Here is a 24,735-nt window from a genome sequence, read left to right as displayed (position 1 = left end):
GCAAAAGATTTTTGCGAACTAAAACTAAAAACTTTTCAACTGAAAATATACCAAAACTAAGCTTGAATGATCAACAGTTTTGAATTGAACCTTTAAACTTCACTCTGCGATGAAGCCTGTGTGCTAGTTCTAACGGCGGTAATTGAGGGAAAAGGACGTTATTGCCCTCTTAGTTTTTTGCTCCTGCCTAGGTTTCGAAAAACACATTTTTTGGGTCATTTCATTGGAAAAGATACTTTTTTCATTAAAAAAAATTGGGAAACAACCGAAAGTGCACTTTATGGGAATGTGCTATCAAGTCAAATTTATAAAAAGCGACTAGGCATATATATAAGCTGTTAAATAAGCCCTTAAACAGCTCTCTTTTGTTACAGTAGCCTTCTAGTTTCTGCTAATCAGTAGGTGATTTACAAAGCCCTGTCTTCATTATGGCTTTTTCAGGGGAAGTCGGCCGAGTAAAAACAGTTTTTTGTTCATCGAAAAACAAACGCTCCTGAAAAACATGTATTGTTTTGTTAAGTATGGATGATGAAATTCATGTTATAGACTGAAAGTTTTTTGTAGCTGTCAAGGTTGTTTTTAGTATTTTCTATAGGTGTTTTGTCTCCCCTAGATCAGTGACAATTAGAAATTACATTAAAATAAGTTCTCAACTGAAACTTAGGAGTTACATTAAAACTTAAAACGAAGATACATTATTCCGTATAAATTTTAAAAAGGATCATGGCAACGTTGGGTCTACATTAAATTTTAATCATAAAACGAACAAAGATTAATTTTTAAAAAACAAAGTTTTTCCGATCGAAGTTGAAACTTAAAACGAACAAAAATTATTACTTCACAGCCTATCTAACATATATAAATAAAACTAGTACAAATAAACCATCTAATTATGTTTCCCTATGCGTTTAGGATTATACAAAACTAGGGCTTTACTGAAAACTCAAAAAGCAAATATAAAAAACAGGATTATTCATTTAAGAGTCAAAAATGAGTATGCAGCCTAACCACACTAAATGAATCTATAAAGCTTTCCATAGTCTCTTACACCAGTTGTGACATTGGTAACTTTCAGTATGCAATTAAAATTATCTTAAGAGCACAAACGTTAAAATAAACATCTCTTAATAACCGCGAAGTGATTGAAAAGCATACAGATATACTTGATTCATTTGTCACGCAGTATTTTGGTCTTGCCAGATTCAATCCCAGTATTGGGTAGGCCTAATGTATAATCTTAAATTGTAAGAGATATGCTTAAGTATTACTTGAACTGAAGATCATATAAGAAATAATATGAACTCTGAAAATCCGATTATTTCTCTCTATACAAGAGTGAATTTCAAGCTATGATACAAATTCTAAAGCTAGTCTATAGTCCAAATACTATCAAGATGGCCTTACTTCAAACTTGTGTACAAACTAATCATGACATGTCCTTTTAAGAACCAAAACGAGAGCAAGTGATTGAACTGAGCCATCGTACAGAAGTGATGCCAAATTGAACGTAAAAAAAAATAAAGTTAAATCTTAAAATGGATTGTTGCTTTAACTTAAAAGGAATTGATCCAAAAAGGATTTATATTATTTTGATTCTATAAAAAGTAACTTTAATTGATTTGCTTTTACTGTACCAAAACTTCTATATTATTTTGTGTTTTCAGTAAAGCGCTAGTTTTGTACAATCCTAAAAGCATAGGGAAACATAATTAGTTGGTTTATTGTACTAGTTTTGTTAATATATGCTAGATAGGGTGTAAAGTAATAATTTTTGTTAGTTTTAAGTTTCAACTTCGCTCTTTACTTCCCTCGGAAAAACTTTGTTTTTTTAAATCAATGACATACAAAGACAAAGAAAAAGGTAAACATAACAATAAGAATGGTGGCATTTGTTGATTACTGTCTTTTCTTCGTTACATCGAATAGGTAATTATCCGCGGCGAATGACTTATAGAACAAGGTATTTGGCGATAAGCATTGATAAACTAAAGGGACAATGTTTTTGTTATCTCCCCTTCTCTGTAATCTGTTTTTCTATTCTTTGACAGAGGGGTGGATGGGGTTGAAGGTTATTTATGATGTGTGTTTAATGAAAATTAGAAATACTTTAGAGTCATTACAAATAAATAATTTTCAACGAGTTAGTCTAGTCCATTGTTGCAATTAACCAAATGAAACGTATCTTATGTGGCTGCATTACCAAAAGATAGAGTTCATTGAAGCGCTCTTTTTAGCAGTTGAGCAGGAGAGCAGTTGAGGAGTCAATTAACCTTATCAGTGGCAACGCTATAGCGTTGCCTATAGTAAAGACCACACGGCTCTAATGTTTTATTATTATTATTTGTTTTTTCCCAGAGGCACTTCATATGGAAGGGGTCGTCGTAGAAACTTCAAAGGGGGCTCATTCGAACGGAAATCGAGAGTTCTAGTGCCCTTTTTAAGAGTCAAAAGTGATTGGAGGGCAACTAGCCCCCCTCTCACGTCCACCTTTTCCCCAAACACATCCAATCAAAATTTGATATAGCATTTTATTCAACGAATTTTTCAGTTCTGGAAATTAGGTCTTTGAGGGTGACAATCCCCCCCCCCCACAGCCCTCAGGGCAAGTTATTCCCTGATGGTTGTAAGTTATGCCCGGGGGGCATATAAGGTTTTGCATCGACAGCGTTGTCGTAGAAACTTCAGAAAGGGTTCATTCGATTGGAAATTTAAATGGCTAGTTCTAAGGCAATTGAAACCCCTTCCACGCCCATTATTTTCCCAAACACATCCAATAAAAATTTTGAGATAGCCGTTTTGCTCAGCATAGTTGAAAGTTCTGGAAATTATATGTTTGAGCTGGACACTCCCCCACAGTCTTCAGGGGCAAGGGTTATAAGTTATGCCCTGGGGGCATATATGGTTCTTATGGAAGGGATGTTTATATAAACTTCAGAGAGGGATCCTTTGATTGGAAATTGAAAGTTCTAGTTCACTTTTTAAGCGTAAAAAGATATTGGTGGGTAGCCAGCTCCCCCCCCCCCCCCAAACCTCTTTTTCCCAATGCATCCAATACAAATTTTAAGATAGCTATTTTGATAAAAATAGTTCAAAGATCATATAAAAAAAATTCCAGTGTCGACACAACCCCCCAGGGCCCGGGGGCAGGCGTTGTAAGTTATGCCCTGGGGGGCATATATGGAACTTATGGAAGGGATGTTCGTATTAACTTCAAAGAGGGCTCATTTGCTTGGAAATTGAAAGTTCTATTTCACTTTTTAAGAGTCGAAAGAGATTGGAGGGCACCTAGCCCCCCCCCTCTATGCCCCTTTACGTCAAACCCATCTGATAAAAACTTTGAGATAGCTTTTTTTAAAAATAGTTCAAAGACCATATAACGAAAACTCCGGGGTCGACACAGCCCCCCGGGACCGAGGACAGGTGTCGTAAGTTATGCCCTGGGAGAATATAAGGTTCGTATTGAAGGGATGCCCGTAAAAACTTCAGAGATGGTTCATTTGATTGGAAATTGAAAGTTCTAGTTCAGTTTTTAGAGTCAAAAGAGATTGCCCCCCCCCACGCCCCATTTTCCCCAAATGCATCCAGTAAAAATTTTGAGATAGCCATTAAGTTAAAAATTGCTCAAAAGTCAGATAACAAAAACTCGGGTGTCGTCACAACCCTCCAGGGTCCGGGGGCAGGCGTTGTAAGTTATGGCCTGGGACATATATGGATTGTATGAAAGGGATGCTCGTATACACTTCAGAGAAGGCTCATTTGATTGGAAATTGAAAGTTTGAGTTTACTTTTAAATAGTCAATAGAGATGCGAGGGCAATTAGCCCCCCCCCCCACCTTCCTTTTCCAAACCCATCTGATGAAAATTTTGAGATAGAAAATTTGTTAAAAATAGTTCAAAGGTCGGATAAAAAAAAATCCGGTGTCAATAAAACCCCCAGGGCCCAGGGAAATGCGTTCTAAGTTATGCCCTAAGGGCATGTATGGTTCTTATGAAAGGGACGCTCGCATAAACTTCATAGAGGGCTCATTTGATTGCAAACTGAGAGTTCTAGTTCACTTTTTAAGAGTCAATAGAGTTAAGGGCAACTAGCCCCCCCCCCGCTCTTTTTTACCAAAACCCATCCGGTACAAATTTTGAGATAGCCAATTTTTCGGAAATTTTTCAAAAATTAGATAAAAAAAACTCCCCCCCGGGCCCGAGGGATAGGCGTTGTAAGTGTTGTACTGGGGGCGTATATGGTTCTTATGAAAGGGATGCTCGTATAAACTTCAGGGGGGGGGCTCATTTTATTGGAAATTGACAGTTCTATTTCAGTTTTTGAGAGTCAAAAGATATCCGAGGGCAACTAGCATCCCACCCCCACACACCATTTTTTCCCCAAGCCCATCCGATAAAAATTTTATAATAGCCATTTCATAAAAAATAGTTCAAAGGTCAGATAATAAAAATCCCTGTGTCGACGCAGCCCCCTAGGGCCTGGAGGCAGGCGTTATGAGTAATGCTCTAGGGGCATATATAGTTCTTATGGAAGGGATGATCGTATAGACTTCGGAGAGGGCTCATTTGATTGGAAATTGAAAGTTCTTGTTCACTTTTTAAGAGTCAAAAGAGATCGGAGGGCAACTAGCCCCCACCCCCTCCTCCACGCCCTAAATGCATCAACTAAAAATTTTAAGATAGACATTTCGTTAAAAATGGTTCAAAGTTCTGATAACAAAAAACTCCGGTTTCGACACAGCCCCCCCGGGCCCGGGGGTAGACGTTGTAAGTTATGCCCTGGGGGCATATATAGTTGTTATGAAAGGGATGCTCGTATAAACTTCCTAGAGGGCTCATTTGATTGAAAATTGAAAGTTATAATTCACTTTTTAAGAGTCAAAAGGGATCGGAGGGCAGCTAGCCTCCCCCCAAACTCCATTTATTTTTTTTCCAAGAGGCACTTCATATAGAAGCCAAAACTTTGGAAGCCAAAGCCAAAAACTATAGAAGCCAAAGCCAAAACTTCAGATAGCCAAAACTCCGGTGTCGACACATCCCCCAGGGCCCGGGGGGCAGGCATTGTAAGCTATGTCCTGGGGCCGTATGTGGTTCTTATGAAAGGGATGCTCATATAAACTTCAGAGGGGCTTCATTTGAATAGAAATTAAAAGTTGTAGTTCATTTTCTCAGAGTGAAAAAAGATCGGAGGGCAACTAGCCCCTCCCACCCTCCACGCCGTTGGGTGTATCGTATGAATAAGCCTACCCGATAAAAATTTGAGGTGACCATTTTGTTAAAAATAGTTCAACCATCAGATATAAAAACTCCAGGGTCGACACAACCCCCCAGGGCCCAAAGACAGGCATTATAAGTTATATTTTGAGGACATATATGGTTCTTATAGAAGGGATACTCGTATAAACTTCAGAGAGGGCTCATTTGATTGAAAATAGAAAGTTCTAGTTTACTTTTAAAGAGTCAAAAGAGACCGAAGCTTAACTAGTCCCCCCACGCCCTTTTTCCCCAAACCCATCCGATAAAAATGTTGAGATAGCAATTTTGTTAAAAATTTTGTTCAAACATCAGATAATAAGAACTCCGAGGTTGACACAAACCCATTTTACACTTTGATAGTTATTTTGATACCAGTTCTGATACTTTGAAGAATATTTGATTTTTTTAAGTTTGATATTGAAATAAGGAATTTTTAAAAACTTGAGACTTTTTGCAACCAAAACGAAAAAGAATTATTTAAAAAACTTTCCGAAAAGTCGTTTTTTAAAAGAAAATTAAAGGCAATTTTATACTTAAGCTCAGCAGATACAAATACCTTTTAAAATTCAAACTCAAAACGACCAGAAATTAAATAAACAACCATAGCAAAAACATACAATAAGTAATAGTATAAATGAACAAATAGATCCTAAAGCGAGTAATGCTTAGATTGAATATGAATATCAAGCTTAAAACGAAAAAAAAATATTTTCCTATTGAAGTATACATGAAACTTAAAACGAACAGAAATTAAATAAACAATCAATGCAAACAAACATACAATAGATATTGATGTAAATTAATAAATAAATCTTTAAACGAGTGAAACTTAAATTGAATATGCAAATCAGGTTTAAAACGAACAGAAATCACCACAAACAAGAGTTTGGGTATGACCTCCTTCTCTCACTGTAAAAGTCTAGAACCTACTGCGTCATTGGCGCTTTACTGAAAACTGTATGCTTCTTGAAAAGTCATGGAAAGTATAAAGAAAGTCAAAATAAAAAGTTGATTTATAAGAATATTAATAGTTGAAAGATCTATCAGTTCAAAAATTAATTTCACCGTAATTTTATTTTTATTTTCAATGCTGTAAGAACTGGAAAAGAAAATATTGGTAATATAATCCGTTTTCAGTTAGGTGCCAATGACCCAGTAGGCTTTGGTTTTTATTTACAGTTAGGAAAGGAGGCAGTATCCAAACATTTGTTTGTAGTGAAACTATATTCGTCTTTAACAACTTTAAAAAGAGCTAATAAATTAAACTGAATATTTGATGTATAATGATATTAATTGCTGAAAGCTCATCAGTTCAAAATGTTACTATAAATCTAATGTCTATTTTTAATATTAAGCACAAAAGAAAATATTTGTCATAAAATTGGTTTTCAGTAAAGTGCCAATGATGCAGTAGGTTTTAGACTTTTACAGTGAGAGAAGGAGGTCATACCCAAACTCTTGTTTGTTGTCATTTTTGTTTCTTTCTAACTTGATTTGCACGTTAAACTTCAGTTTCACTCGTTTTAAGATGTATCTGTTAGTTACCTTCAGCAGGTGTCGTATGTTGGCTCACACTTATTGTTAATTTAATTTTGGTTCGTTTTAAGTTTCATCTGAAAATTAATTGGAAAATTTTTTTTTTTCGTCTTAGCCTAACCTTGAAATTCATATTCAATCTAAGCATTACTCGCTTTAGGATCTATTTGTTCATATATATTATTACTTGTTGTATATTTTTGCTACATGATTGTTTATTTAATTTCTGTTCGTTTTGGGTTTCTTTTATTCTCTAATAGTAATTTCTGGTCGTTTTGAGTTTGAATTTTAAAAAGGTATTTGTATCTGCTGAGCTTTAGTTTAAAATGGCCTTTACTTTTCTTTGAAACTTATTTTTCGGAAATTTTTTTTAAATTAATTTCTTTAAGAAAACCCATGTGTCATTTGGGAAAAAGTTTAAGTAATAAAACCCTTAATTTTATTACAAACAACAGACAGCTTTCCAATTTACAGAATAGCCGAGAACCTTTTTCCTTTATGTTATTTATTCCTTTTTTCCTTTTATTCCTTTTTCAGGAGGAATACTTCAGTATTCAGCAAGAAAACGATTGCATCCGTAACAAGCAGATAACTAACAAATCGTGAACTTTACAAGTTTGCTAGGAGAAAAAAAGAAACTCTAGAAAAATAAAAGAAAAAGTACATTATCATTTTACTAGCAACTGCAGCATTTTTTTAATTTAAATATGTAAAATTACATAAATTATAGAGTAAAATGCATCAGACTTGGGGTTCTTTCCACTATCAAAATAATTATTATACAATGATCCTCCTATCATATTTCATTCTCATTTTTTTTTGGGGGGGGGGATTAGTAGGGACAATGAGTTTTGACTGTTGTCACGAAGGCTTGAAGCATTGAAAAGGAAGGCATAAACTCTTTTACAAAACAGGGATCCATCTTACCAGCTCCCAGAGTGTAACCAGCTCATCTCAGAATTAAATGAGAAATCAAGTGAGCAGGTACATTGGCATATCTTAACAAAGATCAGTAAACGAATGTGGTTCATGATGCCTCAGCTGCAAGATATATTCATTTAAAGATGGTTATTTTTATTCAAGGATTAGATTCTGCAATTTAAATTTTATATAGAAGAAACACATATTCTTAATTACTCTATGTTTTAGTATTTGTCTTGACTTTTAAAATTTTCCGACAGAAACTTTTAAAATTTTCTTTCCTATCTAAATGATTTAACTATAAATGTATATGAATGAACAACAAACCAATGAAAGTAGCCCAATTCTAGCAATAAGCTGTGATGCAAAACAGGTTGTTGCGATTGATTCTGATTTTACTCCTGATTCGTAGATTCGCTGAAAATGAGCGGCCAATGGCAATGTTTTCCAATAGCTGAAACTCAGAAGTACCTGCAGCGAAAGAGATACTAACTGATCGATGCTCAGGCAGTCAACTATTTGTGAAATACTCGATTCTAGTAACTGAAAGAAAAAAGAATTTCAAAAAGGTATTATAGCAGTCAAAACTCAACAGCAGTGTGAAGAAAATACTTAAATTTAAAACACAATTTACTGTAAGAAGCTAAAATCAACGGTAAAATAGAAACTTCATTTCTTCTTAAGCTTTCTATGGGTTTTCCCTTTCTACGCGCATTCTTAGCTGGACAGCTACAACATGTTCAGATTGACTCGAAACGTTCATCAAACTGTCCTATTACATGTGGAATTCCACAAAGCTCTGTTCTTGAACCGCTATTATCCTTAATCTTTTTAAATGACTTAACTCAAACTATGTCAAATATCAAAAACAATTTCAATGAATTATTCCATGATCCATAAGAAGTGACAGTACCGATGTTTGCTGACGACACGCCGCTTGTTTGTCTTGCAAGAACTGAGAAGGAATTACTTGATTTGAGCAAACAATCGTTAGACAAGAGTTTCAACTTGGATGCATGTAAACAAATAGCAAGTTCACACGGCTAAGAGTTGTTTTATTATAATCTCGAGAACAGAAATCCATGGACTTCTCGATTATGGTGAGAGTTATGGTGAGATTGAAAAGTAGTCTTATGTCAAGTATTTAGGCATTACACTTGATGAAACTTTGTCGTAGAGGAGGTATGTTGAGAATATGTCAACGATTTTATTGCGGAACATCGGGATACTTAGAAAACTCACACATTTTGTCCCGCATCGCATTTTAAGGTTGTTGTGTTCCTCTATATTACATCCGTAAATTTTATATTGTTCTTCGGTATGGTTAGGAACATTTCCATCAGTAGCAAATCCAATTCGAATTTTCCAAAATAATACGATCCGTTTACTTTGCAATAAATCTTATAGTAATTCTGTGAGGTCGGGGTATGGAAGGCAAAAAAAATTTACCGGGCGCTGGCTTACGGGATTTTTATCACCTGTTATTTATGTTTTAAGTATAATATTAATAATTTATCTCTATGCTTCTCAGGTATGTATCAGGTTAGGTCTGATTGCCACATTTATAATACTCGAATAAAAAAAGCGCTATCTGCTCCAACTGTCATCACTACTAGATCTAAGTTCTCATTTATTTTTCGAAAAATGAAATTATGGAAGAGTAATGATAAGACAAGTAATGACATAAAAAGGTGTGAAGAATTTAGAAATAAAGTTAAGGGAAAAATGTATTCTAATTATGAGTTTTAAGTTATTATTCGTCATTTTTATTTATATCTTACTTATAAAATTATGGAATATTAATGATAAGATAATTAATTACATAAAATGGTTTGAAGAATTTAGAAATAAAGTTAATGAAAAAATGTATTCTAATTATGGATTCTGTGCTATTATTTGTCATTTTGACTTCTAATAGTATTTTTTTCTTCTATTGTTGTTTGAGGTGTATGAGGGAGTATAGTGGATATATAAATATATATATATATATATATATATATATATATATATATATATATATATATATATATATATATATATATATATATATATATATATATATATATATATATATATATATATAAATATATATATATATATATATATATATATATATATATATATATATATATATATATATATACATATACATATACACATATATATATATATACATACATATATATACATATATATATATATATATATATATATATATATATATATACATATATATATATATATATATATATATATATATATATATATATATATATATATATATATATATATATATATCATAAAGAAAGAAAAACGAACAAAAAAGGGGTTTTTATAGTACAAATTAATATACTAAAAAACAAAGCGAATATTTCCAGAATACAAACGCCTCTCTTTTTCAGCGCGAAACGAAACGATGGATCAATAAAAGCCAAAAATTAAAAGAATTAAAACCAACTACCTAACAACCATAAAAGCGAGTTATTCGCCAATATCCGCGATTTACGCAAAATCCAAAAAAATATGAACTGCCATCGACGGATACTAGCGAACAACTGACAAAGAGAAGGAAAAATATATATATATATATATATATATATATATATATATATATATATATATATATATATATATATATATATCATTATTAATAATTCTCGTATTTTGCCGTTAGCCAGGTTCCCAACTTTTTAATATCCCTTAGTTACCCTTATTTAAAAGTAGCTAATGATAAAAACAGTGAAACATTTTTTTTACATTCTTGGGTTACACGAAACATCTTTTTAATTACAATCTAAATAAAGTTAATATAAAAAGTATAAATCCTTTCCTTCTAATTAAAAATCTATTTACGCATTTGCTTTTGGGAAAGACAAATTCACTTATACGAAAAACCGTTGAGACCATAAAGACTTAACCAATAGTTCACAATGGAGAACGCTAAGGAGCATCTTGCAATACGGGAGCTTGGGCAGACCCAAACAATAATTTGAAGAAAATTATTGCTGGAATATATAAAATAACTTTACATAAAACTAACCAAAACCACCATAGAGATTGTAAAAGTTTCGTGCAGGTATTGTAACCTGAAAGGATTTCAAACCCAGCTGTAAACTGAGGAATTGCGTCGCCCAAGTATTAAGCAAAAGGTTATCTATTAGTGCTTAGTTAAGGAGTTCTACTTAAGAGAGCCCTTCAATTACGCTGTGGCTGTCTAAAAGATTCATATTCGTGTTGTAGTTAACTCCTGTCAAAGCTGTTACTGACACCTTTTGTAGTCCAGCTTGGAATAACTTTAAAATTTTTCATTTCAAGTCTTCTACTTATTTTAGGTTTCGAGTTGGGCATGTCAATGCATTCTAGAGTTCCAGCCTGCAACTTTCGAAGATGAACCAAGGAAAATTACAAGAGGCAGTTTGGATAAAATTTTCAGAATTATAATAGCGTTATATGATGAACAATGTGTGCTGTTCGAAGTGATGATGGGGACTTGACTGAGGGGTTCAAAGTCAACTCAGGCGTTCGACAGGGGGTGAATTATGTCCCCAGTACTGTTTACAATGCTCATTGATTTTATCCTGCGGACGTGCAACTTCATAGGTGGCATCCATTTGAATGAAAATCGCACTTTATTTGATGCAGACTTCGCACACGATATAGCGCTCCTTTTTCACTTAATAGAGGAGCTTCAGTACAACATAAATGAGCTGTCGAAAGTAGGTGAACGAATAGGTTTGGCAATAAGCACGCAAAAAGACGAAAATCATGCGCAATAATGTGAATAAACTATCTGCTGAGCCACCAACAGTTAAAGCATAGGAAATTGAAAAGGTAGAAATGTTTAAATATCTTGGGAGTCTAGTGAGCACCCATGGGAGCCCCGAGCATGAAGTTGCGACACGTATCGCGTGCGCAAGAAGCGCCTTTGATTAGTTGAGAAACGTTTGGAGAAGTACTATTTTCTCTTTGAAGCTGAAACTGAGGCTCTTCAAAAGTAATGTCCTGTCAGTACTAATGCATGGTTCTGAAAGCTGGGCGCTGACAAAACAGCTAGAGGAAAGAATCCAAAGTTTTGAAAATAATTGTCTTCGACGGATTCTCGGAATCAACTGGACGGACAAAATTACCAACTCATTCATTAGAGAGAAGACTAAACAGCCACTCGTTATTGATAAAGTCATAAGCAGTTTGTGGCAATTTTGGGGACGCATAGTTAGAATGGACAGCAATCGTCTGCCTCATGATGTTTGGTATTGAACTCCTCCAGGAGTTTGCCGGCGCGGACGACAGGAGGCTACACTTGGACGATGTCTAGAAAAAAACACAGCGCTCTCAAGAACAACCCTTGAATAATATGCACCCGCCTGTGATACTGCAAAAACTCAGAAAGATTTATCCTACTTCGAGCTAGCGTAAAAAGAACCTTAGACATAAATACGTCTCTGCCGGACACCAAAAAATAAATGACAAAAGCTATACAAAATCTCTGGTGAGAACTACAATTCAACCAAGATTTAAAAAGCTTCTCCCAACTGGATAGCAACCCAGCTACAGCAGCTTTTTATAGAAATATGGAAAACCAAGACACACCCAAAGGATTGTATAATCTCCGTCATTCTCTTGTTCTCAAAAAAGGCAGTGGAAGGTAATTATAAAGGCAAATTTGTTACTGACATTGCAGCGAAGTTATTCGCCATCATCTTAATGCACATTTTCATCTCTTACAGAACTGTAAGAGATGAGCGAAAACGAGACATTCAGTTTGGATTCTAGTCTGGCAGAGGAGGCTCAGATTAGATCTTCACCCTCTGTTTGATAGTTCGACAATATGAAAGGTACATTCTTCACACTCATCGACATTTTCACTGATGATTTTGACAACTAAAATTCTGTTGAACGGGATGATTTGAGGAAGATTCTCCTTGAGGATGGCATGCCCCAAGAATTTGCCAACATTCTGGAAGCTTATTACCGAGGATATATAGCCCAAGTTAGTGTTTATAGTTAAGAGTTCTGTTTGATGCAGATTAGATGGTAGTACAAGGCTGCACACTGTCTCCAGCTCTTTTAAATTACTGTGTCGACTGGATCATTGAACTCACCCTCTAGAGATTTAAGGGTATAACAGTTGGTGGAGATATTAGCTTGACGGACATTGACTACGCAGACAATGTATATATTCTCGCGTCAAACCCAGATTCGATACACCAATTCCTTGACGAAGTGGTATATTTTTCATCCTACCTTTGCCAACAAATAAACAAAAGAACATCGCAACAGGTATCCGAAACAAAAAATGTTTACTGTTTCGACCATCTGGGATTTGAGGTGGATGCCAAAGGAAAGTATTAACATGGTATTAGAAGAAGAACACCTAGGCTCTTCAGTTCTGAATGCATCTCTGGATTCATCGAGAGAATAGCTTACGAACAGAGTTAAGAATGTATAAGTCAAATGTGAGGACAGTCCTATTCAATGGTGGTAAATCTTGGCCCATTAAAGCAGCTCAGCGGCATGCACTGAAGGTTTAGACCACCATTACCTTCGTTCAATCTCACGTACCGGTCTTTCAGACCGAATTCTAAGGACGTAGCCCGCCAACATTGTCAAAATATAAACAGATACTCGAACATCTTCAAGCTCTGGCGACTCATGCGGGAACAACTGATCCTGCTGTGAGTATAAATCAAATAGTGGAAGTTGAATAACATTCTTCCTCTTTTCCACAGGGCTCGTGTAGTTGTTTTTTTTTTTTTAACTCAGATATTATATATTCGTTTTTGTAAGAAAAGTATAAAAAAGGTAAGCTATGTTTCAAAAAAGGTGACTGGAAAATGAAGCTCTTTCTTTTAACTTGATTTTTTTTTTTTAACTCTTTCAAAAGGCGGTAAAATAAACTTATTATTTGCAATGAATTCGACAAACAATAGAAGATTTGTTGTGATTTAAATAGTTAAGATTACAGCTTTCTACATCGCCAAAAATTTCCAAAATTACTAAAACTAATCGAATTAAGTGTGTTTACAGGAGTATTGATAAGTAAAAGAAATTTGTGGAATGAGCGGGAAATTTTTAATAGCTTTGATAAATAGATTTGTTGAGAATTAAACTTTCAAGACTGCTGTTTTTTCCTTTGCTAAAAAGAAAGTCCGAAAATAGTTTAACTAATTCAACTGGGGTTTGTTTACAACTTGTAAAGTAGCAAAAGGGAACACGTTCTATTCAGGAATTAAATGTTGTTTATTTATCTAAATTTAATTTAGGAATTTAAATTTAAATTTATTAAACAGAAATTCAAAGTTGTTTATTTCTCTATAAAGAAAAGGAAAGAAAACCTGCTTAAGAACATAGTTGAGAAGTGAAGGATATTAAATGGCAAAATATATATTTTAAGTGTAAAAAATGCAAAGAAAATTAACAAAAATTGTGAATTATGTTTACACTAGATGATCCATTCACGCTTGAAGTATGCTGCGCAATGAGGTCAGGATGAAATTAGGGGCATCTCTTAATTCTCAGGTTTCACAGTACGAGATTATATTTATTCTACGGAAATGGAATGACGAGCACACACAACGCACAATGTGCAGAAGCAACATAAAGCGTGAGGGCGTAAAGGTCCAGAGAAGTGAGATTCAATAATATAAGCATTTTCTTTCTCTTTGCTTTTACTTTTTCATTTCTCTATCTAACTTCTTCCTTTGTAGAACACGGTTTAAGATAGAACGACAGAGAGAGAGAAGAAGGGAGATTCAAAGAGAAAGTGAAAAAAACAATGAAAAAAAGAGATTAATGAGAAAAAGACAGATTACTTTCCTTTAATTCTATGGTAAAAAGTCTGCTTTAATTTAATTGGTTTACCCTATGCTGCACTTTCATTAGCCAGTCACATTGTTTCCAAATTTCTGACATTCCTAGAGAGACAAGACCCCACCTTCTTTGTGAAACTAACCCAGATAAAAGAACAAAAGGGTAAGTTCCACCTGATTGGTCAGTGTAAATGAAATTTTAAGCCAGCAAAAAGAACAAAACGTTTTTGAGTCACAAGATTTTTTCCAAGTAGTCCTTCTGTTTTTTTTTTTTTTTTTTTTTTTTTTTTTTTTTTTTTTTTTTTTTGTGCTAAGATAGTAGCGAAGAGACATATAAATCACAAAGAAAGAAAATACAAGAATAGAAAGCAGCTCAGAATTTTCTATCCTAGAGCTGAGGGGCGTTTCTTACGCATTTTCATAATGGTTGTCATATGCTTTTCGTATCAAATCTCTAACATTTGGTGTTTCCTGATGTTACTCCACAATCAACTACCCTCTCCCTCCAACAAACTCATTTACCGTTATTTTCAAGAAAACTGTAAAAAAAAAAGCAGACGTGTGAAGCAGACGCAATAACCATTAAACTATCGAACCACGAAAATATATTTTATATAAATTATGCTTAAGCGCAAGAATGCTCAAGTCCCATCTCCTCTTTCGACCTTATTATGCACAAAAGTATGATATGGGGAAGCAGAATAAGATCATGTGCCAAGCCATACGCAATGTACGGAATCTCAAAGCCATCCCTCCTAACTCCCTCGCCCTTTCTTGACCTTCTACTGCCAGAGAAGTTTATACATTGCTTTACGCACTCCCAACAAAGTATGATTATTACTAAACCCATCGACTCCTTCCTCCTCTCCTTTTCTACATCTTCTTCAGCTAGAGGGGGTCACAAATGCCAAATTTCAGCCCAATCGGTCCATTCATTTAGAAAACATAGCAAACAAAACAAAAAGAAAATGAAGCACTTTATAGTATAATAACAGTAACTGAAAGCAATGAAAAAACTCCAATATAATTCAATTTGAAATAGAGTCTCGTAAAAGAAAATCACAACCTTTTCTTAATTTAATTTTAGAGGGGAAAATAAATACTCACGCTTGGCTTTGTTTTGGCTACCCTCAACAAAAGGTCGAGCAATGCTAGCTTTTCAACGGTGTCCATTCCATGTAAAAGGGATGCAAGAACCATTATATGGTCATTTATGGGATCAGGATGAAAAACATAAACCAGCGGCAATACCCTTGTTAAACAGTAATTGCCTAAAACATAGAAATACATTAAAGCTTCAATTCGTTTCATTTATAGTTACTAAAATCAACATAATATAAAATTACTAAATAATGCAGGGCCGGAAAGAAACTCTCTGGCTATCTAGGGTGAAGAAAATACACACAAGGGTCTGTTAAAAAAAAAAGGTTTGGCAGAATTTCTGAAATTACGATTAGACCATAAGCAGTTTAAATTCATACACTATGCTACAGCTAGCGGCATCCTTTAGAAATAAGAGGAGGCCCATGGCACACGGCGGCAACTCATCAATTAGTGAACAGAACCAATTAGTGAACAAGTGTAGGGTGCTCTCTGCGAAGTAGCAAACAAGTGAAAATAAAAAGATTTTGTAGAGCAACATAATAACATCAAATTAACAAAAAAATATGTGACGCAAATAGATTTCTTCATCATGATGTCCCAAAACGATGGCACAACAGTCGTCACGCAGTCGTCACAACAGACCGATGAACATTCACCATGTTCAAAGGAAGCACGAATGAGTCTATCAAAAATGAAAACGATGTTTGAATGTTAATAATTTCTTAGACCACACTGCTTTTCCATTAAAAACAAAAAAAAATTTTTAAACACGAAAAACGGGTTTTAATTTTCTAACAAGCAGTGAACTACAAAACAATTAATTATGCAAAAAACCTCATAATTTTTCGGCCCCAAATCCGGTATCCTTTATAAACAGAAAAAAAAAAAAAAATAAAAAAATAAAGCAAAAAAAAAAAAAAACAACTTAAATTACATTAAAAAAAAAAAAAAAAAAAAAAAAAATAGAAAAAAAACCCAAAAATAAAGAAAAAAGAAAAAAAATAATAAAAAAACACACATATTAATTAAACACTTCCATGCACTGAATGTCTTTCAACTGGCCTCCTCTCAGTATATAAATGGAAATATATTAAATAAACACTTCCATGTACTGAATGTCTATATTGATTCTACTCGCCTCCTCCCAGTATATAAATTGAAATCTATCAAAAATGAAGAATATATTTATACTTAGACCAAAACAATAAAAGGTCAACTAACCCCGGTCCATAACCCTTAATTAAATTTCACCAGTTCATCAACCATTTTATGAATTATAATTTGAATGGATTCGTTTTGTTGCAAGCTTAGCTGCAGTTCGTTTACTTTTCTCATCATTTAACCCATTCTGACCTTTGTTCGCAAGGTCATCTTGCGAACAAAGGTCAGAATGGGTTAAATGATGAGAAAAATAAACGAACTGCAGCTAAGCTTGCAACAAAACGAATCCATTCAATTTATAATTCATAAAATGGTTGATGAACTTGTGAAATTTAATTAAGGGTTATGGACCGGGGGTTAGTTGACCTTTTATTGTTTTGGTCTAAGTATAAATATATTCTTCATTTTTGATAGATTTCAATTTATATACTGGGAGGAGGCGAGTAGAATCAATATAGACATTCAGTACATGGAAGTGTTTATTTAATATATTTCCATTTATATACTGAGAGGAGGCCAGTTGAAAGACATTCAGTGCATGGAAGTGTTTAATTAATATGTGAGGTTTGTTCTTATTTATTTATATTTTTCTTTCGTTTTTGCTTTTGTTCTCTTTATGTGTTTAGTATGTTTTATTGTAATGTAATTTAAGTTGTTTTTTTTTTGCTTTATTTATTTTTTTTTTTTTTTACGTTTATAAAGGGTACCCGATTTTGGGCCCAAAAATTCGGATGATTTTTTCATAAATAAATTTTTTTTTTTTAAATGGTTGTTATAAAATTAAAAACCGTTTTTCGTGTTTAAAAAATTTTTTTTGTTTTTAATGTTTGAATGTTGTCTTGGACTGTCGTGGAATTCTTCTATATAATTTTTACCAAAAGGTCAGACCTTCTACGCGCATATTTTAAGGCGCTTACAGTAATATGTGTGATTGAAAAGGCAAGAAATGGATTTTGTATCACGACAAAAGGCCAGGTCATTTGTCTCAGCTGGTTCGTCAATTCTTGGCCATAATATCCATTCTTCCACTTACTCCGTACTATAAAAAAAAAAGGCTATGCAGGTCCTTTCCATTTCCTAGACTAAAATAATCCTTAAAAGTATACCGTTTTCAAGTTTTAACATCACTTTCTACTTTCACGATGAAATTTTTTGTTTATTTAATTAAAAAAAACAAAAACTTTTTCCCAATGAAATTACAGCAAAATTAAAAGTTAAACAATCAGAAATTACCTTCTATATGAGCATCCCCCCTCCCGCGTAACCCCCCAATCTTTGCGTCCAGTTTTCCAACGCTTCATTGATATAATTTCTCAGTGCTAAAAATATAGTTAGTCGCTAATTGCAAGTTCTTAGATCGCGTTTCAAAAAATATTTTTGAACCGAAAGTCTCATTGTTTAAAGCAAATACTCATCAGCAAGTCCGCACATCAATAAGCCCTTCCGTTTTTGGGGGACTTTTTATCCCATTCCCACAGCCCCTGTGTGAGTATTCGTTCTTGAAATACTAGAGAAATAAGTCTAAGCTGTATCGGAAAAAATTGCGGTTTAGGGGGACAGCCCCATCATATACAGGGTGATTTCTATTCGTTTTAGGTTTAATGTCGCTTTTTTTGGAAAAATAACGACATTACAAATTTCAAAATTTTTTATTTGTTTTTTTATGCCATATCCTCCATACGATATGACCGCCATCCACTCAGTCTCTACTCTTTAAATTAATGCTGAATTGTAACAAAAATAGCTTCTAAAAGGGCCACAGGTAATATACTTACTTTTCAAATTAGATTAGTCCTTCCTAAGTAAGCTATTGTATACTTTAGGATTGTTAAGTTTGATTGCTTAATGTTGGTGCAGACTGGCCAGTAATACTTGGCCAATCATAACCCGCACTTAGCAATAAATAATAGCAGGCTTTTAGCACCTTCCTTCTGCCTGCAGGCCCGCTCCAAACTAACAGTTATCATCTCTGCTATTAATGAAAAAATACAATTTTAATTTGAAAAAAGGTAAGTTTACAATTCTTTTCTTCTATATGAGACATTGTACAACCTTTTTTTTAAGAAGGTATCTTATTGAAATTCTCCACTTTTCTCAATTCAAAACCTCCGTCATAACATTAGTGACACCAACTAAACACCAGGGAATAAAAAGTGAGATACCTGTAATGAGCGAGTCAATCACTGGTTGAATGTTCATTGCCAATATGAATGCGTTAGCAGAGGCTGCCAGCCAAAGGTAAGTTGCTATGTTCTTTGATAGCTCCTTGTTGCCTTTGTGCAAAAATTTGATTGCAGTGGGAATACACATTTTCATCAAATCAGTTTTGTCATAATTCTACAGAAAATAATTATTTACATGAAATGTTAATGTTCAAATAACAACTTATAGAAACAATATTAAACCATAAGAAAGAAAAGGAGCAGAAAATACTGTAACGAGACATTAAATTCATTTTTATAACATTATCTGAAAATCCAGATAAAGCATTTGTAGAAGTTTTTATAACAAATTTTAACGATTAGAAACATTTTTTTTTTTGTAAATGAACGGGGGAAGCGTAAATTCGTAACTTCTACCTTAAATCTAAGCAGGCCAAATCCACGTTTGTTTTGGGGGAGTTAGAAACTCTGTACAATCATCAATAATGGCCAACTATTTTCATCAAGTAACACATGACGGGTCTCGTCTATTGGACAGACCTCTCTTAAAGAGAAGGAAAGTCCTAACAAGCTCGTCAACATAGCTGACATCACAACTAATAATGCTCTCCACATTGTGACTAGAACTCGGGAGAATCCCAGTCAATGTTATATATATTCAATAAATGGAGTATGCCAACATCATGAAAAGGCAAAACAAGAAAAATAACTGAAAGTTCTATAGACCATAAAACTTAATTTAAAACTTTGAAAGCGCCAATGCCCAAAAGAACAAGGACATAAACAAGTAGATCAGCATTGAATTTTCCTAAATCTATATGCAAGCAGTGCTAGAGAAAAAACATCCAAATTGGAACACTTTTGGCAAAAAGAAAGCAATAAGCAATAGCAATAAGCAATAAATTACAAGGGTTGCATATCAGTCTTCTTTCTTCTGTTTCAGCAAAAACTTAAGGCAGCTTGATTTTGATATCAAATTTACAATAAAGTTGTACTAGGACTGAATTTGCACGGGATTGAGTTGAGCGAGAGTTGAGCTGGATGGGATTAATTTGAATGGGGGTTGTGTTAAACGGGAGTTGTGTCGAACATAAATTCAGTTAGATAGATTGAGTAGAACGGGATTAGGCTCAGTGGGGGTTGAGCTACGAGGGAACCAGATGAGATCTGTAATATATTTTATTCATTAGTCAAACAGTTCGTGGTAACAAACTGTAAGTAAGGAGCGACCCGGCTCAATAGTAACCGAAACTCTAAAAAACAGAATTTTGATACCAGTAGATACACCAAAAGAATCGTTTTTTTATTTTGATTTCAAATATATAAGTTTCAACAAGTTTAGTCATACACATCAAAAGTTAAGAGCCAGAGAAAATTTGCCTTATTTTCAAAAAAGTGGGGAAACCCCTTAAAGGTCATAGAATCTTAATGGAAATCACACCATCAGATTCGGCGTATCAAGAAACCCCCCTATAGAGGTTTGAAGCTCCTATCTGCAAAAATGAGTAATTTTCTATTTTCTGTCAGAAGAAAGATCACGGATGTGTGTTTATTTGGTTTTTTCCCCCAGGGGTGATCGTATCGACCCAGTGGTCCTAGAATGTCGCAAGAGGGCTCATTCGTACGGAAATTAAAAGTTCTAGTGCCCTTTTAAGTCCCAAAGACACCGGACCAAAATTTTGAGATGGCCATTTTGTTCAGCATAGCTAAAAAATCTAATAACTACATCTTGGAGGACGACTTATTCCCCCACAGTCCCCGGGGGAATGGCTGCAAGTTGTGAACTTTGCCCATTGTTTACATTTAGTATTGATTATTGGGAAGTATACAGACGTTTGCAGGGGGGATTTTTTTCTGGTATGGGGGGATTCGAGGAGAGGGGGTTACGTGGAACGGTCTATCCATGGAGGAATTTTTCATGGGGGAAGAAAATTTTCCATGAAGGGGGTGCCGGATTTTCCAGTATTATTTAAAAAATGATCAGAAATTCAAAAAAAAAAATCAACTGAAAGTAAGGAGCAACATTAAAACTTAAAACGAACTGAAATCATTACGTATATGAGGGGGTTCGCCCCCTCATCAGTACCTCGCTCTTTCCGCTAAAGTTTTTTTTAGCACTTTCAAAAGAGCTTTTTATTCTAATTAAACGGCCTTTGTGATTCAGGGATCATTCTTAAAGAATTGGAACAAAATTCAAACTTTAGCGTAAAGAGCGAGGCGTTGCCGAGGGGGCGAAGCCCCTTATATACGTAATAAATTCTGTTCGTTTTAAGTTTTAATGTTGCTCCTTACTTTAAGTTGAATTTTTTTTTTATTTAATCAATTATAAAAGAACAGGCAATGCTCTAAGATGAATAACTCAAGGTTGGGTTTCAGTCTAGCTCGAAGAAGTCCGAAATTGTTGCGTTCATTTGGAAGTGCTTACCTCCCCCGCTAATAGAACTTGAAAACTCAAGCAGTTCAGCCTACCAATCATTTAGCGTATTTGAGCCTACCATTTGGGTCCTCCGTTCAACAAACGAGGTCGCTTCTAATTAATTATCTTAATGTTCGAGTTTCTGCATCTTATGCCTCTATTATTATATCCAAATTCCGTTTTAATTGTTATCTCTTCACAAGTCTTTATGATGCAGTGACCCTCTCTCATATCTTATATACTGCCCCATTCTGGAAAATCCTCATAAAACCAGTCCAATCGAAAATTCGTTTGTTGTTTTTCCTTTTTACAAAATATTCAATAATTTTACAAACTTGGCATAGAAATACTCTATTAGCTCAAAAGTATAAAATTGCCGAACCTTTACCAGCTATCTCTCAAGCTATTGTGCTAAACATAAAAAAAAAAGAAAAAAAAAAACCTGGTCAGGAAATAGACCTACTCCTAGAGCAGTGATTTATATATGTATGGAATGATTAAGTGATTTTTATTTAATGCGTGTATCTATTACAGGGATTTATTTGTGGTTCGTTTATGTATGAATATGTTGATGATGTATTACATTTTCCTTTCAGAAAACCAACTGTTAGATCTTTTATATGTTATTAATTAAAAAAAAAAATCCGAAAAATAAGTTTTTCAAAGAAAAGTAAAGGCCATTTTAAACTTAAGCTCAGCAGATACAAATACCTGTTAAAATTCAAACTCAAAACGACCAGAAATTACTATTAAAGAATAAATGAAACCCAAAACGAACAGAAAATAAATAAACAATCAGAGCAAAAAACATACAACAAGTAATAATATAAATGAATAAATAGATCTTAAAGCGAGTAATGCATAGATTGAATATGAAAATCAAGCTTAAAGCGAAAAAAAATAGTTTCCTATTAAAGTATAAATGAAACTTAAAACAAACAGAAATTAAATATACAAGAAATGTGAACAAACATACAATATATATTAATGAAAATGAATAAATAAATCTTAAAACAAGTGAAACTTAAAAAGAATATTCAAATCAAGTTTGAATCGAATAAAAATAACTACAAACAAGAGTTTGGGTATCCCCTCACTGCAGAAGCCTAAAACCTACTGCGTCATTGGCGCTTTACTGAAAACAAATTATATCACAAATGTTTTCTTTTGTACTTAATATTGAAAATAAATTTTAAAATTACAGTAAAATTTTGAACTGATGAGCTTTTAGCAATTAATATCATTATGCATCAAATATTCAGTTTAATTTATTAAACTGATTATTGTGGACTTGCTGATACAAAGGGATCACGACTGTTTGGAATTGGCCTTAATAGGATTTTGTGTGCCAAAGCAATTTTGCATCTATCACAGAGTATGTATTTTAACCTTACAATTGGATAATAATAATAGATTTCTTATGTCTTCTTCCCATACAAAACCCTTCCCATAAGTTATAAACCCCCTTAATAAAATGGCTATCTCAAAATTTTGATTGGATGTGTTTGGGGGAATGATGGGCGTAGGAAGGGGGGTTAGTTGCCCCCCATTCACTATTGACTATTAAAAAGAGCACTAGCCCATTGAATTTCCGATCAAATGAGCCTTTATTGAAGTTTCTACGACAACACTTTTTACAAAAACATTATATGCCTCCAGGGCATAACTTAAAACCCTTACCCTAAAGGCTGTGGGGTAGTGTCTTCCTCAAAAACATAATTTCTATCTGGAGATCAACTACACTGAACAAAATCGCTATCTCAAAATTTGATTGGATGTGTTTGGGGAAATGGTGGGCGTGGGGGGGGGGGGGCTAGTTGCCCACCAAAAAATTTCGACTATTAAAAAGGGCACTAGCCCTTTGAATTTCAAATTGAATGAGCCTGTTTTGAAGTTTATGCGACAACACCTTCTATAAAAACCTTATATGCCCCCAGGGCATAACTTAAAACACTCGCCCTGAGGGTTGGGGGGGAGTTTCCTACTCAAAAATATATTTTCTATCTGGAAATCAACTACGCTGAACAAAATGGCCCAAATAACATCACTTTCGACTATTAAAGAGGGCAATAGCCCTTTGAATTTCCAATCGAATGAGCCATTTTTGAAGTTTCTTCGACAACACCTTCTATAAAAACCTTATATGCCCCCAGGGCATAAATTAAAACACTTGCTCTGAGGGTTGTGGGGGATTGTCCTCCTCGTAAATATATTTTCTATCTGGAAATCAACTATGCTGAACGAGATGGCTATCTCAAAATTTTGATTGGATGTTTGGGGGAATGAGTAGCGTGTGGGGGGGGGGGGCCTAGTTGCCATCCAATCACTTTCAATGATAAAAAGTTGCACTAGCCCTTTGAATTTTAATTCGAATGAGCCTTTTTTTAAGTTTATACGACACCACCTTGTATAAAAAACTTATAAGCCCCCAGGGCATAACTTAAAACCCTTGCCCTGAAGGTTTTAGGGGATTGTCCTCCTCAAAAACATATTTACTATCTGGAAATAAACTACGCTGAACAACATGGCTATCTCAAAATTTTGATTTGATGTGTTTGGGGGAATGATGGGCGCGGGGGGGGGGGGCTATATGCCCTCCAATCACTTTCAACTATTAAAAAGGGCACTATCCCTTTGGACTTCCAATTAATTGAGCTTTTTTTGAAGTTTCTACGACAACACCTTCTGTAAACACATTAGATGCTCCCAGGGCATAACTTAAAGCTCTTGCCCCGAAGGTTGTCGGGGGGTGTCCTCGTCAAAACCATATTTTTTATGTGACAATCAACTGTGCTGAACAAAAAAGTCTAAAAATTTTGAGTGGATGTGGGTGGGGGACTAATGGACGTGGGGGGGGGGCTACTTGCCCTCCAATAACTTTCGACTATTAAAAATGGCACTAGCCCTTTCAATTTCCAATCGAATGAGCCTGTTTTGAAGTTTCTACGACAACGCCTTCTATAAAAACCTTATATGCCCCCAGGGCATAACTTAAAACCCTCACCCTGAGAGTTGTGGGGGAATGTCCTCCTCAAAAACATATTTTCTATCTGTAAATCAACTACACTGAACAAAATGGCTATCCCAAAATTTTTATTGGATGTGTTTTGGGGAATAATGGGCGTGAGGGGAGGGCTAGTTGCCCTCCAATCACTTTCGACTATTAAAAAGGGCACTAGCTTTGGAATTTCCAATCGAATGAGCCTTTTTGAAGTTTCTACGACAACGCCTTCTGTAAAAACCTTATATGCCCCCAGGGTATAACTTAAAACCCTTGCCCTGAGGGTTGTGGGGGAGTGTCCTCCTCAAAAATATATTTTCTATCTGGAAATCAACTACGCTGAACAAAATGGCTCAAAATTTCTCAAAATTT

General features: G+C 34.5%; 1 protein-coding gene across 1 annotated transcript in view; it reads right to left on the bottom strand.

The window, feature by feature from the left end:
* melt (ventricular zone expressed PH domain-containing protein melted) overlaps positions 1-24,735 on the bottom strand; it is a 100,707-nt gene that overhangs the window by 38,394 nt on the left and 37,578 nt on the right. The window contains exons 4-6 of the mRNA XM_089093367.1: positions 18,947-19,121; positions 15,627-15,790; positions 8,038-8,253 (exon numbers count right to left, since the gene is read on the bottom strand). Of these exons, the coding sequence (XP_088949493.1) occupies positions 8,038-8,253; positions 15,627-15,790; positions 18,947-19,121 (555 nt within the window). The remainder of the gene's footprint in view (positions 1-8,037; positions 8,254-15,626; positions 15,791-18,946; positions 19,122-24,735) is intronic.

This window comes from Artemia sp. Qi Xiang Cuo, chromosome 8 (genome assembly GCF_049724085.1).
Source record: "Artemia sp. Qi Xiang Cuo chromosome 8, ASM4972408v1, whole genome shotgun sequence".
Lineage (NCBI taxonomy): Eukaryota > Metazoa > Arthropoda > Branchiopoda > Anostraca > Artemiidae > Artemia > Artemia sp. Qi Xiang Cuo.
The sequence above is the reverse complement of the archived record's forward strand: the minus strand, read 5'-3'. Positions and strand labels throughout refer to the sequence as shown.